This window comes from Portunus trituberculatus, chromosome 21 (assembly GCF_017591435.1).
Source record: "Portunus trituberculatus isolate SZX2019 chromosome 21, ASM1759143v1, whole genome shotgun sequence".
Taxonomy (NCBI): Eukaryota; Metazoa; Arthropoda; class Malacostraca; order Decapoda; family Portunidae; genus Portunus; species Portunus trituberculatus.
This window is the reverse complement of record NC_059275.1, coordinates 14,012,768-14,027,033: the sequence shown is the minus strand read 5'-3', so window position 1 is coordinate 14,027,033 and position 14,266 is coordinate 14,012,768. Positions and strand designations below refer to the sequence as shown.

The following is a 14,266-nucleotide window of genomic DNA, read 5'->3' as shown; positions in this document are numbered from 1 at the left end:
CGTATGACTTGTTTCCTGTCTCTATTTATTGCTTACGTCACTTAATCTTAGTCTTTTTTTTTTTTTTAGGAGGAGTCAAATTAAATTGCGAGTGTAAACAGTTCTTTGATTTTTTTTATGTATGAAGCAAAAAAAATTACCCACTTCACTACCATGACGTATTTTTATATCAATTCTGTTTAGTATTTGGTGATTCTATATAGCTTCAGAAACTCATGTGGGGAATTAAAATAGTGAAGACTGGCCATCAATCTTATGACTTCCTCCTTAAACTTTTCCCTAATGTAAATAAGATAGTCTAATCACACCCAAAACTTATGGCAGAAATATGTCCTAGTACTGAAAAGGTTAAGTAGGTAAAGATGAAACCAATTAACTGCTTAATTAACAAGCTAAACGATTAACTACATGGGTAATATAATGAATAAATAAACAAAAGGAAAAAAAACAAAGTAGATGAAAATATAAATGAATGAAAGTTGAAATAGAAATAGAAAAATATAAACAGATAAAAATGAAAAAGATTAACCAACAAACTGACAAACGAACTGACAAACCTACTGCCTAAATAAATGAATAAGTAAACAAAAGAAAAAATAAAGTAGAGGAAAACATAAAATGGGAATAGAAATAGAAAAATAAACAGATAAAAATGTAAATAACTAGTGGGCAAACTGACAAACGAACTAACTAACCTACAACCTAAATAAATGAGTAAATAAATAGAAGAGTGAAAATTGTGAAAGGGTCCACTAATGCCACCAGACCCTAACGAGCTAAGCCTCAAAGCCAGGCGGGAAATACAAAGAGAAATGTCTTGAAACCTCCTGCCTGAAAGAGTTAGAGTCACACACAGGAGGATATACAGAAGCAGGTACAAAGTCAGTCAATAAGTCATTCAGTCAGTCAGTCAGTCAGTCAGTCAGTCAGTCACTCAGTAAGTCAATTAGGAAGTCAGGCAGTCAGTCAGTCAGCCAGTCAGTCAGTCAGTCAGTCAGTCAATCAGTCAGTCAGTCATTCATTCATTCATTCAGTCAGTCAGTCAATTAGTCAGTCAAACATTGAGTCAGTCAGTTAGTAAGTCAATCAATCAGTCAGTCAGTTTGTCAGTTAATCAATCAATCACTCAGTCAATCAGTCACTTTCTGCACACTTACTCCTCTTTTTTTAAGTAAGAGAGGAGGACTGACGAAGGGCAACAAAATATATAATGAAAGACCCACTCAGTTGCCAGTCTCCATATAGAGCCGACAGAATTATCCGTGGTGCAGTGGAACCATGCGTGCTTTGGGATCCGAGGTGTCTCCAAGCGCACGGGTTCGAATCCTGTCCACGATCCGAGTGTAGGTTGGGCTTCCTCACTCGGGGCAACGGTTTCCTAGCGGGTGGGCTTTGAGATAGGAGGTACCACAAAAAGTATCCCCTTTAGCCCATAAATTCCCGTGAAAAGCCCACGTGGTATAAATAAAAAAAAAAAAGGAAAAAAGGATGGAGATAAATGTCTTGGTATTAACAATTTATTTTTCTTTGCTTTTCTCTTTTCTTCTGTTTGTGTTAAGATGTAATATTTTTTTTTGTCACTTTACGTTTTCTTCATATTTCCTTTGTTTCTCTCTCTCTCTCTCTCTCTCTCTCTCTCTCTCTCTCTCTCTCTCTCTCTCTCTCTCTCTCTCTCTCTGCAGTCTTGTCAACATCATTATTTCCTCGTCCTCAGTTGCTTCCTTTGTTACTTTATCTCTCCTTTCATTCTTCTTTTTCCTCCACAATTTTCTGCGCATCGTTGCTCGTTTCCTATCATCCTCTCGTGTCCTTATCTCCGTTTTCTTTCACATTTCTTTATCACATTACGTCCCTTTGGTCCTTGTGTGTCTCGCATTTACTTACATTCTTTGTAATTTTTGCCTCATTTTTCTCATCCTCCTCAAATTCGTTCTCTTTCTCGTCCTCCTCTTCCTCTTTTCTTATCATTCATTTCGCAGGTTCCTCTTTCTCTTTGTCTTTTTTTTTTTTTATCTTCAAGCGTATTCAGTTCACATCCGCTATTCTTTTTCTTCTTTTTTCTCCATTTCAATTCTTTTCTTCTTCTTCTTCTTCTTCTTCTTCTTCTTCTTCTTCTTCTTCTTCTTCTTCTTCTTCTTCTTCTTCTTCTTTTTTCGTCTGCTTCTTCTTTTCTTCTTCTTCTAAAGTAAGAAATTTTTATATAGCAAAATATTTCAACAGTTGATCTCAAGAGGAAGAGGAGGAGGAGGAGGAGGAGGAGGAGGAAGAAGAGAGGAGAAGGAGGAGGAGGAGAAGGAGGAGGAGGAGGAGGAGAAGAAGAAAGAGGAGAAAGAGATGATATAAACAAGAGTGACATTAAATCAAAGTCAGCTAGTAGATAAAACGCTCAGAGTGATGAAGTAAAAGACAAAAAGTGAAAAGAAGATAAAAACAAAAGATGAGGAAAAGAATTAGAAGAAGAAATGAAGAAATAGGAGTTATGACTAAAAGATTAAGATAGAAAATTATGTGTGTAACATAGTAGTAGTAGTAGTAGTAGTAGTAGTAGTAGTAGTATAAGAACTAGAATAAAATAACATTATTTCTAAGTAAGAGAAGATTTAGTAGTAGTAGTAGTAGTAGTAGTAGTAGTAGTAGTAGTAGTAGTAGTAGTAGTGATATAGGAAGTAGAATGAAAAAAAAATTATTCTTAATTGAGAGAAGGTTGTTTTCAAAAAGAATACTAACCTATCGTTCTTTTGTTTCATTGGTGCAGAGAACTCAACTACAATCTGATTCGACACCTGCATTCAGACAGCTTCGTGGGTCTCGAAACTTTGGTCAGCCTGTAAGTGTGTGTGTGTGTGTGTGTGTGTGTGTGTGTGTGTGACCATTAATCATGCTGACATACGTATTAGCGTTCTCCTCTCTCTCTCTCTCTCTCTCTCTCTCTCTCTCTCTCTCTCTCTCTCTCTCTCTCTCTCTCTCTCTCTCTCTCTCTCTCTCTCTCAGTATCATTTCACTTCAGCTAATTTAAACTTCTTAAATTGTTTTTACCTCTCACGTTAATTAGTTTCACCATTTCCTCCTCTTCTTCTTCCTCCTCCTCCTCCTCCTCCTCCTCCTCCTCCTCCTCCTCCTCCTCCTCCTCCTCCTCCTCTTCCCCTTTTTTTCCATTTTCCTTCTCTCCTCCTCTCCCACAATTACATTTCCCTTCCCAGTTGTCTTTCCCCTCCTTCAATCAGTTAATCCCCTCACTCCAATTATCTTCCATTCTCCTCTCCCCTCTTTCTTCACTTCCACTCTTACGTCTTTCTTTCCCACTTTCTTTGTTATTGTCAGTTTTCTTCTTTTTTATGTCTTTTATATTTTTAACGTGTTTGTTTATATGTTGTTTCTTTTCTTATTCTTTTTATATTCTTTCTCTAGTTTCTTTCGATCTAAATAATTCTATTTGCTCTTATTTAATTTTCTTTTTATGAGTATTTTTTGTGATGTATTCTTGCTTTAATTCTCTTTTTTTTTTTCAATTTCATCTGTTTGCTGTATTTTTGAACGATTTCGCTAATATTTTTTCTTCATTTTTCTTATTTTTACAGTGTCCTCTTGATTTTCTAGTATTCTGGCTTCTTTACATTTGTTTCTCTTTATGTTTCTCACCTTCTCTTACTTCTTTGCCATTATTAACCTGTCTTTTCTCTCCTTCCTCTCTTTTATCACCGTCCTTCCCTCCTAGTGGTCTCTTCTCTCACTCGTCCTCATCTCATGTTTCTGACCGTATCACTCCCTTCCTCTCTGTTTGAGGCTAACTACGTATTTAAAGGATTGCAGTAAGAAAAACAAGTCTAATAAAAGTTATAGAGGTGTTTCTGGAAAAGAGAAAAAGCTTAATCAGTCAATTTTGCTTCCAATTTTTCCCCCACAGTAATCTGGACCACAACCCTTTGCTCACCATCCACGCCAACGCCTTCAAGCCTCTCGAAAACCTGGCGAGCTTGTGAGTATGAAGCACATAAGTTGTCTGATGTGCGAGGGCGAGAACAAGAGTTGATAGATTTGTGAGGAAAATGACTGACAAATATTGATACGTGTGTATGAAAATGGAAGGACAAAATATGAGTGAACAGAACTTAAGTAGCTATGTAACGGAGCTTTCCTTCTTTATCTTTTCTTTTTCCCTTTCCTTGATCTTCAAACTGATGGATAAGTGTAAATATAAGAATAAGAATAGCACTAAGGTAAACAAAAACTTAGAAAAGCAATGACCCACTAGACTGTCAGATACTAAAGCAAGAAAAACTGAAGGATAACTTTCATGAAGCCTCCCTTTTGAAAGTCCTCAAGTCACAGAATGAAGGAAATATAGAAACACAGAAAATCCCTGAGTTTACTAGAAAAGAGATGAGTGATTGAGAATGATAGGGGATAAGAGAGCATGTAGGTAAACTAGTATCTTTTCTTTCCTATTCTTTTATTTTTCGTTTGCTTGATCTTCCTAAATAAAACTAGATATAAGGAAATAGGAATGAATCGACACTGAATGAAAGGTGTGTAGGCAGAAAGGTATAGATATGAGACAGGTGGACAGAAAGGTATTCATGAAAAGGTGTGTGAGAGAACTGTTGGACAACTACGTGGAAAACATTTTATGGCGAATGAATTGGAAAAGGCGTCACTGTAATGAAATGCAGGGAAAAAATGTGTCCGACTACATGTTTTGAAGGGTAAAGGTGTGTGGAGGACAAATCTTATAGAAATCATTGAATTTAACAGTAGAAATAATCATGTGCTGAAGAATAACACATAGATTCATAATTGTTGCATAGTGAATAATTCTGCGTGTAAAGTTGATAGCTTTCTATAAATACTGAACGAACCATTAAATACATGTACAAAATATTTTAGTTTCAATAATTTCAAATGCAATAGAGAAAATTACACAATTCGTCTTGCTTTAAAAATAAGAGCATAACATACTTATTTGACATCGTGAATGCGTCAGCGAGGATAAAATGGATAGTAATACAAAAATATACAGTGATTCTAGTCTATAATGGATATAAAACTACGACTTTAATTAGATATTGGAGGTAATGAGTTACTGACCCAAAACAAGTAAAGAAAAATAGAAAATGATTAATCGTGAATCCCGAAATAGGAAGTGAGAGACACAAGGTTTTAACATGAAAGTAAATAACAATAAAGTAGAGAAAATGAAGAGAAAAAACAGACAGATTGACAAACAGAGAAATGGACAGACAGACAGACAGACAGACAGACAAACAGACATTTAGATTGATAAATAGATAGATAGATAGATAGATGGATAGATAGAGAGAGAGAGATAGTGATAGATAGATAGAGAGAGAGAGAGAGAGAGAGAGAGAGAGAGAGAGAGAGAGAGAGAGAGAGAGAGAGAGAGAGAGAGAGAGAGAGAGAGAGAGAGAGAGAGAGAGAGAGAGAGAGAGAGAGAGAGAGAGTTTTACAATTGCATCCGGTATATCAAAGAAAAAAAAAGACTGAATCAGTTCAAATGGAAATGAGAAAAAAGGGAAAACAGAAAACTTTGATCAGCTTTGCGAAATATTGCGACCTGAATGTTTGTTCTTGATGTGTTTGAAATTTTGTAGCCTTTTTTTCTTTTTTTTCTAGTTTTTAATTGGAGAAATATAACATAGTGACTTTTTTCTTATATTTTTGCTAGAAAAGAAAAATAAAAGAGTTGGACATGAAATACTTGGGTTATTGTTTTGTTTCCCGTTTTCTGTTTTTTTTTCTTTTTTCTTCTTTACGTTTTAGTTTATTGTTCATTATTGTCTTTGATTTTTTTTTTATATCCATTGTGCTATTTTTTATTACGTTTTCTTTGTTTATTCCATTCTTTCCCTCTCCTTTAAGCCACAGACATGTTTAGAATGCACCTGTTTCTGTTATTTGTTGTTGTTATCTGTCGCTGTTTTGCTTATTATTTTCATTAACACTAATTATATAAATATTTTTTCCTGTAAACACGCTGCTTTCATTCCTTACCTTTTCTTTCCTTTTCCTTTTTGGTCTTCATAGGAAACTCATTCTTAGCATTTTCCTATCATTTGAATAAGTAGTAATAGTAGTAGCAATAGTTGTTGTTGTTATTGTTGTTGATTTGTTGATTTTGTTGTTGTTGTAGCAGTAATAGCGGACATTTGTCCCTGTCTTTTGGATAGCTCTTCATAACTTTAAGGGAACTGGCAATCAAGTGGGCCTTTTTTTCCAATTTTTGTTGCCCTTGGCCAGTCTCCTCTTTGCATAAAAAAGAAACAGCACCAACAGTTGCAGAAGCAGTTGCAGTAGCAGCAGCAGCAGCAGCAGCAGCAGCAGCAGCAGTAGTAGTAGTAGTAGTAGTAGTAGTAGTAGTAGTAGTAGTAGTAGTAGTAGTAGTAGTAGTAGTAGTAGTAGTAGTAGTAGTAGTAGTAGTAGTAGTAGTAGTAGTAGTAGTAGTAGTAGTAGTAGTAGTAGTAGTAGTAGTAGTAGTAGTAGTAGTAGTAGTAGTAGTAGTAGTAGTAGTAGTAGTAGTAGTAGTAGTAGTAGTAGTAGTAGTAGCAGTAATACATATCAACATCTAGCGTAATAATAATAATAATCATAAACAGTAACATCTTTGCAATACTTAGCGTCACTTGCATCAATCCTTAGTGTTGAAGTTGTCGTCAGTGCAATTACTTATTCTGCCTCTTGTGTCGTCTGGTCTCGCCAACGCTTCGTAATGGTGGAACCTTCATATTAATGGATGTATTTGTTTCTCTCTCTCTCTCTCTCTCTCTCTCTCTCTCTCTCTCTCTCTCTCTCTCTCTCTCTCTCTCTCTCTCTCTCTCTCTCATCAATCTCGCGTCACTTGCATTACGTACAGTGAAATGCCTCGCTCGTGCCTGTGTCCGTGTTCGTGTTCGTGTTCTTGTCCTTTTGCTTTCATTCTTTTTGTATTCTTTATTCTTGGTATTGTATGAATTGTGTATTGTATTCTATTTTTTTTCTGATTACATTTAAAATTTTACCTCATTAGTTACTTTTTGCGCTATTTTTTATATCTCGTTTATTGCAGTCTGTTCCTTTTGTCACTTTCGATTTTTCTATAGCTCGTTTTATCTATTCCTTTTGCCTGTGTTCTCTTTTTCAGTGTCTGTCAGCAATCTCTCCCTCTCTCTCTCTCTCTCTCTCTCTCTCTGTGCTCCTCCGTCTTTCCTTCTCCTCATCTCCCCTTTCTTCTTCTTTGTGTTATCTTATCCTCTATCCTTCAAGGCAATATTCCTTCGTCTTTCATCTCCCTTTTTTCCTCTCATCCACTTTCTCTCCCTCCAACTATCTATCCACCTTTACGTTTCTCTTCCATCCACACTCCTTCCATCTATATTCACCGTTTCGTTATAACCTCTAAAAATTCTCTTACTTCCTCTACGTTCTCTTTTTTTTCTCTCTCTCCCCTCTATCCTTGCCTCCATATTTCTTTTTTTCCAATTTTACGCTTGGAAGATACCAGCCAAGGTCACAAAAATAGGAGGAAGGAAAGATAAGAATAAAGAAAAAGAAGAGAGGGAAAGAAGGAACGATGGAAGGAAGAAAAAAAAGAAAGAGGGGGAGAAACAAACAAGAAGATGAATTAATGAAAAGGACACAAAAAAAGGAAACGAAGAAGAAAAGAAAAGGAAAGAAAAAAATATTAAAAAAGCATTTACAAAGGACCAAAGAAAAGAAGAAATAGAGGAAACACAGGAAAAAAAAAACATGCCTACTTTCACATCTAAAAATATCACATCTAAAAATAAAACAGCAAAAACAGAGAAAATGAGAAAAAAATCGTACCTTCCTACTTTCTTTTTCACCTGAGTTCTCACCTGCTATTTTTCTCCTGCAGGTGGATGGGCAGTGTGGAGATGAGCACGGAACTACTAATGAACATCTCGACACACCTACGAGACGAGACTCATCCTGCTAATCTGACCCACGTGTGAGTATTGGGAACGAGGGAGATGGGGACTAAATACACAGGTGTTAATGGAAGAGGGAGGAGACGAAGGAAAGAAGCAAAGGAAAGACTGGGAAGGGAAGATGAAGTGATGAAAATGGCAAAAAATAAGGATGGACATGAAAAGAGGGAGGAAAGAAATGAAGAAAGGAAGGGAAAAGAATTAAAAAAGCGGGAAATGAATGAATGGGAGGGAAGGAAAGGGATTGAAAGAAGGATCAAGAACTAGAGATAAAGGGTAGAATGATAGACAGATGTGATAAACGTGACCAAAGAAGAGAAGAGATGAAAATGGAAAGATGAGGAATAGAACCAGGAGAAGAGAAGGAGAATGAAGGGAGAAAACGAATGAGAAGTGAAGAGAAAGGACAAGCAGAATAGAAAGAACAGGTGAAACAGGGAAGAGGAGAGTAAAGAAAGGAAAGGAAAAGAAACGCAACACTTGTAGAATGGGAAGGAAATATGACAGAGCATAAAAAATATATATGAGGCAAAGAATCCATAGAACACAGAAAGGGGTAGGAAAGCAGCACACGATGAAAAGGAGAGGTAGAATAAACAAAGAAAGAAGGGTTGCTGAAAGAAGAGATGATGATGAGGTATTTCAGTAATGCGAAGGAAAAGAAGAAAATACGAGAAAGAATTAGGTTGATGGTGTTATGAGGAAAGAATGTAAACTTGATGAGGTGAAAGAAGAGGAATGATGTGGGAATGTAGGACAAGAGAGGAGACGTGAAGTGTAAACGGAGACGAGAAGAAAAGAGAAGAAGAGAGAGAGAGAGAGAGAGAGAGAGAGAGAGAGAGAGAGAGAGAGAGAGAGAGAGAGAGAGAGAGAGAGAGAGAGAGAGAGAGAGAGAGAGAGAGAGAGAGAGAGAGAGAGAGAGAGAGAGAGAGAGAGAGAGAGAGAGAGACTGACTCGACTCGCTTTCATAGCAATATTGTGCTGTGATTTTACTTTGTTGGAGCTACCCTCAAAGGTGTGTGTGTGTGTGTGTGTGTGTGTGTGTGTGTGTGTGTGTGTGTGTGTGTGTGTGTGTGTGTGTGTGTGTGTGTGCGTGCTTGTTTTCCCTCCTGTATTTTTCTGTCACGTGTTGGTGTTTGTTTAATGTTTGTTTATCTTGTACGCACGTCACGGGACACGAACGTGGGTGTTTGCTTGGTTTTATGAGGAAAGAGAATGTCCGGTGGCCCTCACACACACACACACACACACACACACACACACACACGCCCGGTAGTTCAGTGGTTAGAGCGCTGGTTTCACAAGCCAGATGACCGGGGTTCGATTCCCCGGCCGGGTGGAGATATTTGGGCGTCTCCTTTCACGTGTAGCCCCTGTTCACCTAGCAGTGAGTAGGTACGGGATGTAAATCGAGGAGTTGTGACCTTGTTGTCCCGGTGTGTGGTGTGTGCCTGGTCTCAGGTCTATCCAAAGATCGGAAATAATGAGCTCTGAATTCGCTCCATAGGGTAACGTCTGGCTGTCTCGTCAGAGAATGCAGCAGATCAAACAGTGAAACACACACACACACACGTGCAATGTCCACGCGTGTGCTTCAGTTATGTAAACGCATCCAGACATTCAAACAATAGAATTTTCGTCCTTTCTGTGTTGTTGAGCCAAGGAAACAAAAGCATATGCGATCCTGGCATTGGAACGGAATCTGCTTTGTCTACCTGAAGAAAAGAGTGAAAGGAGTTCCTGTTTGAGTGATATGTGAGGAAATTGCTCCCGGTAATCGATGGGGAATGTTGTCTTCCTGTTGCTGCGAGGATTTGAAAAAGTCTTGTGTCTAGTAATTTTAGGAGGATCGAAGGTAAAAGGTAAGATGAAATGGATTGTTCCCTGTCAGTGTAATGCATGATATTGTTTTTTTCTATTTGAAATTTTTTCATGAACTTTACTCAGATAATTAACTTGGAGTAGAAATGAAAAAAAAATTTGTAATCTTACTAATACAAATACTTTCTTTCGTTAAAAGTTTCGTATGAACTTCATTTAAATATCTAACAAAGAGTACAAAGTGACAATCCTAACATATTTTCCCACTCTCGTTACCTGACATTACCATTGCAAATCTTGATTCTATAAAAACTTTAATATTCTAAAATGTTCACCTTGAGTTCATTTCAGAGCTTTGACACGGAATAGCAATGACAATGACTACATCTCTTCTTTTTCCTTTCGCTACTTAGCATTACCTTATCATTCTTGTGTATGAGTCTCACTAAAATACTTGATACTAAATACAAGAGACAGTCTTTACGCATTAGGTTAAGTTGTGTCTCTCCCACGCGGCAGGATCTTCAAGCGGTTCAGGTACTGCGGCTACTTTCCCCACGTGCCGGACTGCTACCCCAAGGCTGACGGTGAGTGGCGGAAGGAGTGGAGGACCCTTCACCATCACCATCACCACCACCATCACCACCCTCAGCATCACTAGCAGCAATAACAACAACACCACATCCTCATATATACCACAACACTAATATAATCACAATTACCACTAATATCAGTAACAATAGTAACACACCCCTACTCTTTCCAACTCCCTAATGCAAGAGTTAATCATTACTCTCAATCTTTCATACCTTTCACTGGCAAACTCTGGAACTCTCTGCCTGCTCCTGTATTTTCAATTTCCTATGGCTTGACTCAATTTAAGAGGGAGGTTTCAAGAAATTTGTCCCTGTTTTTCGGCTAACTCTATCAGACCTCCAAGGGGAACTGGCAACTAAGTGGACCTATTATATTTTTGTTGCTCTTGGCCGGCTTTCCCCTCTTACATAATCCTGTCTTCCCTTATATACATAATAACAGTCACCACCATCACCACCACTGATTATGGCAATATTAACATCACCCACAAAAATAACTTAAGTCACCATCAGTAACACCATCACCACCACTAACAACATCAATACAACAGCACTAAAGCCACACGTCACATTCACCACAACACCATCATCACCATTTCCTCCAGCACCACCCTCCCCATCACCGCCACTGATAATGACAATATTAACATCATCCATAAAATAACTTAATCACTATCATTAGCACCATCACCACCACTAAAAACATCATTAACACTAAAACCACACATCACACTTCCAAACACCATCATCACCATTGTCTCCAGCACCACCTCGCCTCACGTGCCTCACCTGTCATTTACCTGGGCGTTCTTTTAATTAATCGCCTTTCATCTGTTGTTTTTCACTTCTCGCTCTTTGACTTAGGAATATTGTTCGCTAATAAGATTCATTATTCATATCATTTCTTTTGTCTTCATTTCTCATGTGTTTTGTTAATTTTCTATTTCTTACACGTTTTTCTCTCTCTTTCTTCATTCCCCATTCTTTTGTCTTCATTTCTTCTTACTTGATTTTTCTTCTTTTTTACTTGTTTATGTAATTTTTTTTTTTTTTTGGCCTAACCTCGTTCAGTTGTTCATATTTGCATTTGTGATTCACGCTTTTATTTACTGTATGTTTTTATGTTTTTTTTTTTTTATAATATCCTCCTCCTCCTCTTCTCCTCCTCCTCCTCCTCCTCCTCCTCCTCCTCCTCCTCCTCCTTCTCCTCTTCTTTCTCTTTTAGATCAGCCTCGACTGAAGAGATGGATGGGTAGGGAGGAGTCTTGTACTTTACTATCCTTCTTCTAACATTAATAATTGGTGTAGAATAGTTGCACAGACAACCTATTCAGGGCCTCATGTCTGTTGCTATTTGTCCTTCTTTCTACTGCGTATTTCTTTGGAGTCATCATCCTGCTATGTACTTCTCGATATTAATATTATATCTACTTTCTGTACTGCCTGCTTCTATTTCTCCTATTACTCCTCCTTTCCTTTCTCCTCTTTCGTGATATTGCACCCCCCTTTTGAATTGTCTGTTTTCATTTCTCCTTCTCTGGCCTTCTCTCCTCCCCTCTTCCCATCTTTCCTCTCCTCTCCTCTCCTCATTTTCCTTTCGTTTCCTTTCCTCTCCTTTCTTCTGCTTTCCTCTTCTCAGTTTTCCATTCCTCTCCTCTCCTCTCCTCTGTTCTCCATTCCACTCCTCGATTTTCCTCTTTTCTCCTCTCCTCTCCTCTCTCTCCTCTCCTCTTCTCTGTTCTCCAGTCCTCTCTTCTCTTGAGTCTCGTCTCTTCTCTCCTCTCTTTTGTTATCCACTTCTCTCTTCTCCTCTCTTCTATTCTCCTCTCCTCTCCTCTCCTCTCTCTTCCCCTCCTCTCCTCTGTTCTCCATTCCACTCCTATTTTCCTCTCCTCTCCTCTCCTCTCCTCTTCAATTTCAATACCATCTGCTCTGTACAATTGGCTCTCAAGTCTCCCTTTCTCGCATCCCACATTCAATCCCTAAATTCAATCACCTTATCTAACTGTCATCTCTGATCAAAGATTGACCCGCGCGTCGCTCTTGATTGGCTCGTCTGGACAGATGACACGACCCTAATCACGGCACAGGGGGCGACAGGTGACACGTGGGGCTGGTTTCTGGTGGAGGGTCTCGCGTCCTCTCATCTTCGTACTCTCTCCCTCTCTCCCTCTCACCTGGATTAATTATTAGGATAGTTATTTGTTCATTTATTTATTCGTTTACCTGTTTATTTATAGGTTAGTCTATTTCTCTCATCTTCGCGCGCGCACACACACACACACACACACACACACACACACACACACACACACACACACACACACACACACACACACACACACACACACACACACACACTCTCTCTCTCTCTCTCTCTCTCTCTCTCTCCCTGGGTATTAACCTTTTTTTTAGAGTGGTGTATATCTTTTCATTTATTTATTCATCTTATCTATTCATTTATTTGTGTATTTGTCTATCTACTATTTTTTTCTATTGTTTTCTTCTCTTTTCTTGTTATTCTTCTTCTTTTCTCGCGTGTTCTTCCCTCATTTTCTCCCCCTCCTCCTCTTCCTCCATTTTTATCACGTGCTTATTCTCTCTCATCTTCCATTCATCATTTACACATTCGTCCTCATTTATGTTATTATTTTCTTTATCTCTAATCTCATTCTCAGTTATTCTATAGCTTCTCCTTTTTTCCATTTGTCTTTTTATTTTCAAAGATTTTTGTTTGGTAACTGAAGCTTATGTAATCAAAATTCTTATCTCCTCTTCATCCTTTCCTCCTCATCCATTTGTAGCTTGAAATTAGTTGAATGTTGACATTTATTAGCTTTTTCACTGATGTTTTCTTTACATTCTCTCTCTCTTTCTTTCCTTCATTTCTCTCTGTATCATTGCGGTCAGTCGTTGCCTTTTACAGTTCTGTTTGTTCAATTCTCTCTTTTTCTTTAAAGGTTAAGTACATAAGCTCTGTTCATTTCTTTCTTCTTGATATTTTTTTTTCCGCTTTCGCATTTATCTCTTCATTACATTCAGTTGCTGGCTTACACAAAAATCTTTTCGTCCATTTCTTTTCTGCTTTACTTTTCTTTTCTTTATTTTTTCTTTCCATTTTTATTCTTATCTTTACATTGAATTATTGAACCTACATTTACCTACTCCCATCCATTCATTCTTTATAAAACTTGAAATATATAATCTAGTAACTTCTGTTCCATTTCATCATCTCATTTTTCTTTCCATTTACCTCTTCATATATCATCACTATCAATCGTCAACTTCTACATAAAATTTCACTCTTTCAGTTTGTTTTCTGCCTCTTCGTTTCCATAAAACTTAGAATACATATGTTTCTTTTTCGAGATTAGCTTTCATTTTACTTTATTTTTCCTCTCTATTTACCTCTCCATCTCTACAATCAACCTTTAGCTTACACACATAATTAATCTCTACAATCAACCTTTAGCTAACATAATTCACTTCCTTTAATTCACCGTCCCTTCATGCCTTCCCTCCTGCAGGCGTGTCCTCGTTCCAACACCTACTCGTGCGTCTGGAGCTGCGTGTCGGTGTGTGGATCGTGTCTCTGCTCACCCTGCTCGGCAACCTGATGGTGCTGGGGGCAGGGTGTTCTCCAGGGACGATAATAAGATCCTCTCTCTCTTCATACGCAACTTAGCAGGTAAGGAGGTCATTGAGGTGGTGGTGGTGGTGGTGGTGGTAGAAGGTGGGTGAAGGAGAAGTTGTGGGGTATTAGTAGTGTTGGTAGTAGTTTTAGTAATTGTCTTTTAGTTAGTGTATGTTTTGTAGTGGTTGTAGTAGTAGTAGTAGTTGCATTAGTAGTAGTAGTAGTAGTAGTAGTAGTAGTAGTAGTAGTAGTAGTGATTGTAGAAGTTGTAG

At 37.9% G+C, this 14,266-nt stretch overlaps 1 protein-coding gene across 1 annotated transcript in view; it reads left to right on the top strand.

Moving 5' to 3' along the window:
- The window catches only part of LOC123507164 (relaxin receptor 2-like), a 214,617-nt gene that overhangs the window by 186,554 nt on the left and 13,797 nt on the right, over positions 1–14,266 (top strand). Inside the window, 6 exon segments of the mRNA XM_045259820.1 lie at positions 2,756–2,827; positions 3,905–3,976; positions 7,871–7,963; positions 10,284–10,351; positions 13,888–13,980; positions 13,983–14,048. Coding sequence (XP_045115755.1) covers positions 2,756–2,827; positions 3,905–3,976; positions 7,871–7,963; positions 10,284–10,351; positions 13,888–13,980; positions 13,983–14,048 — 464 coding nt within the window.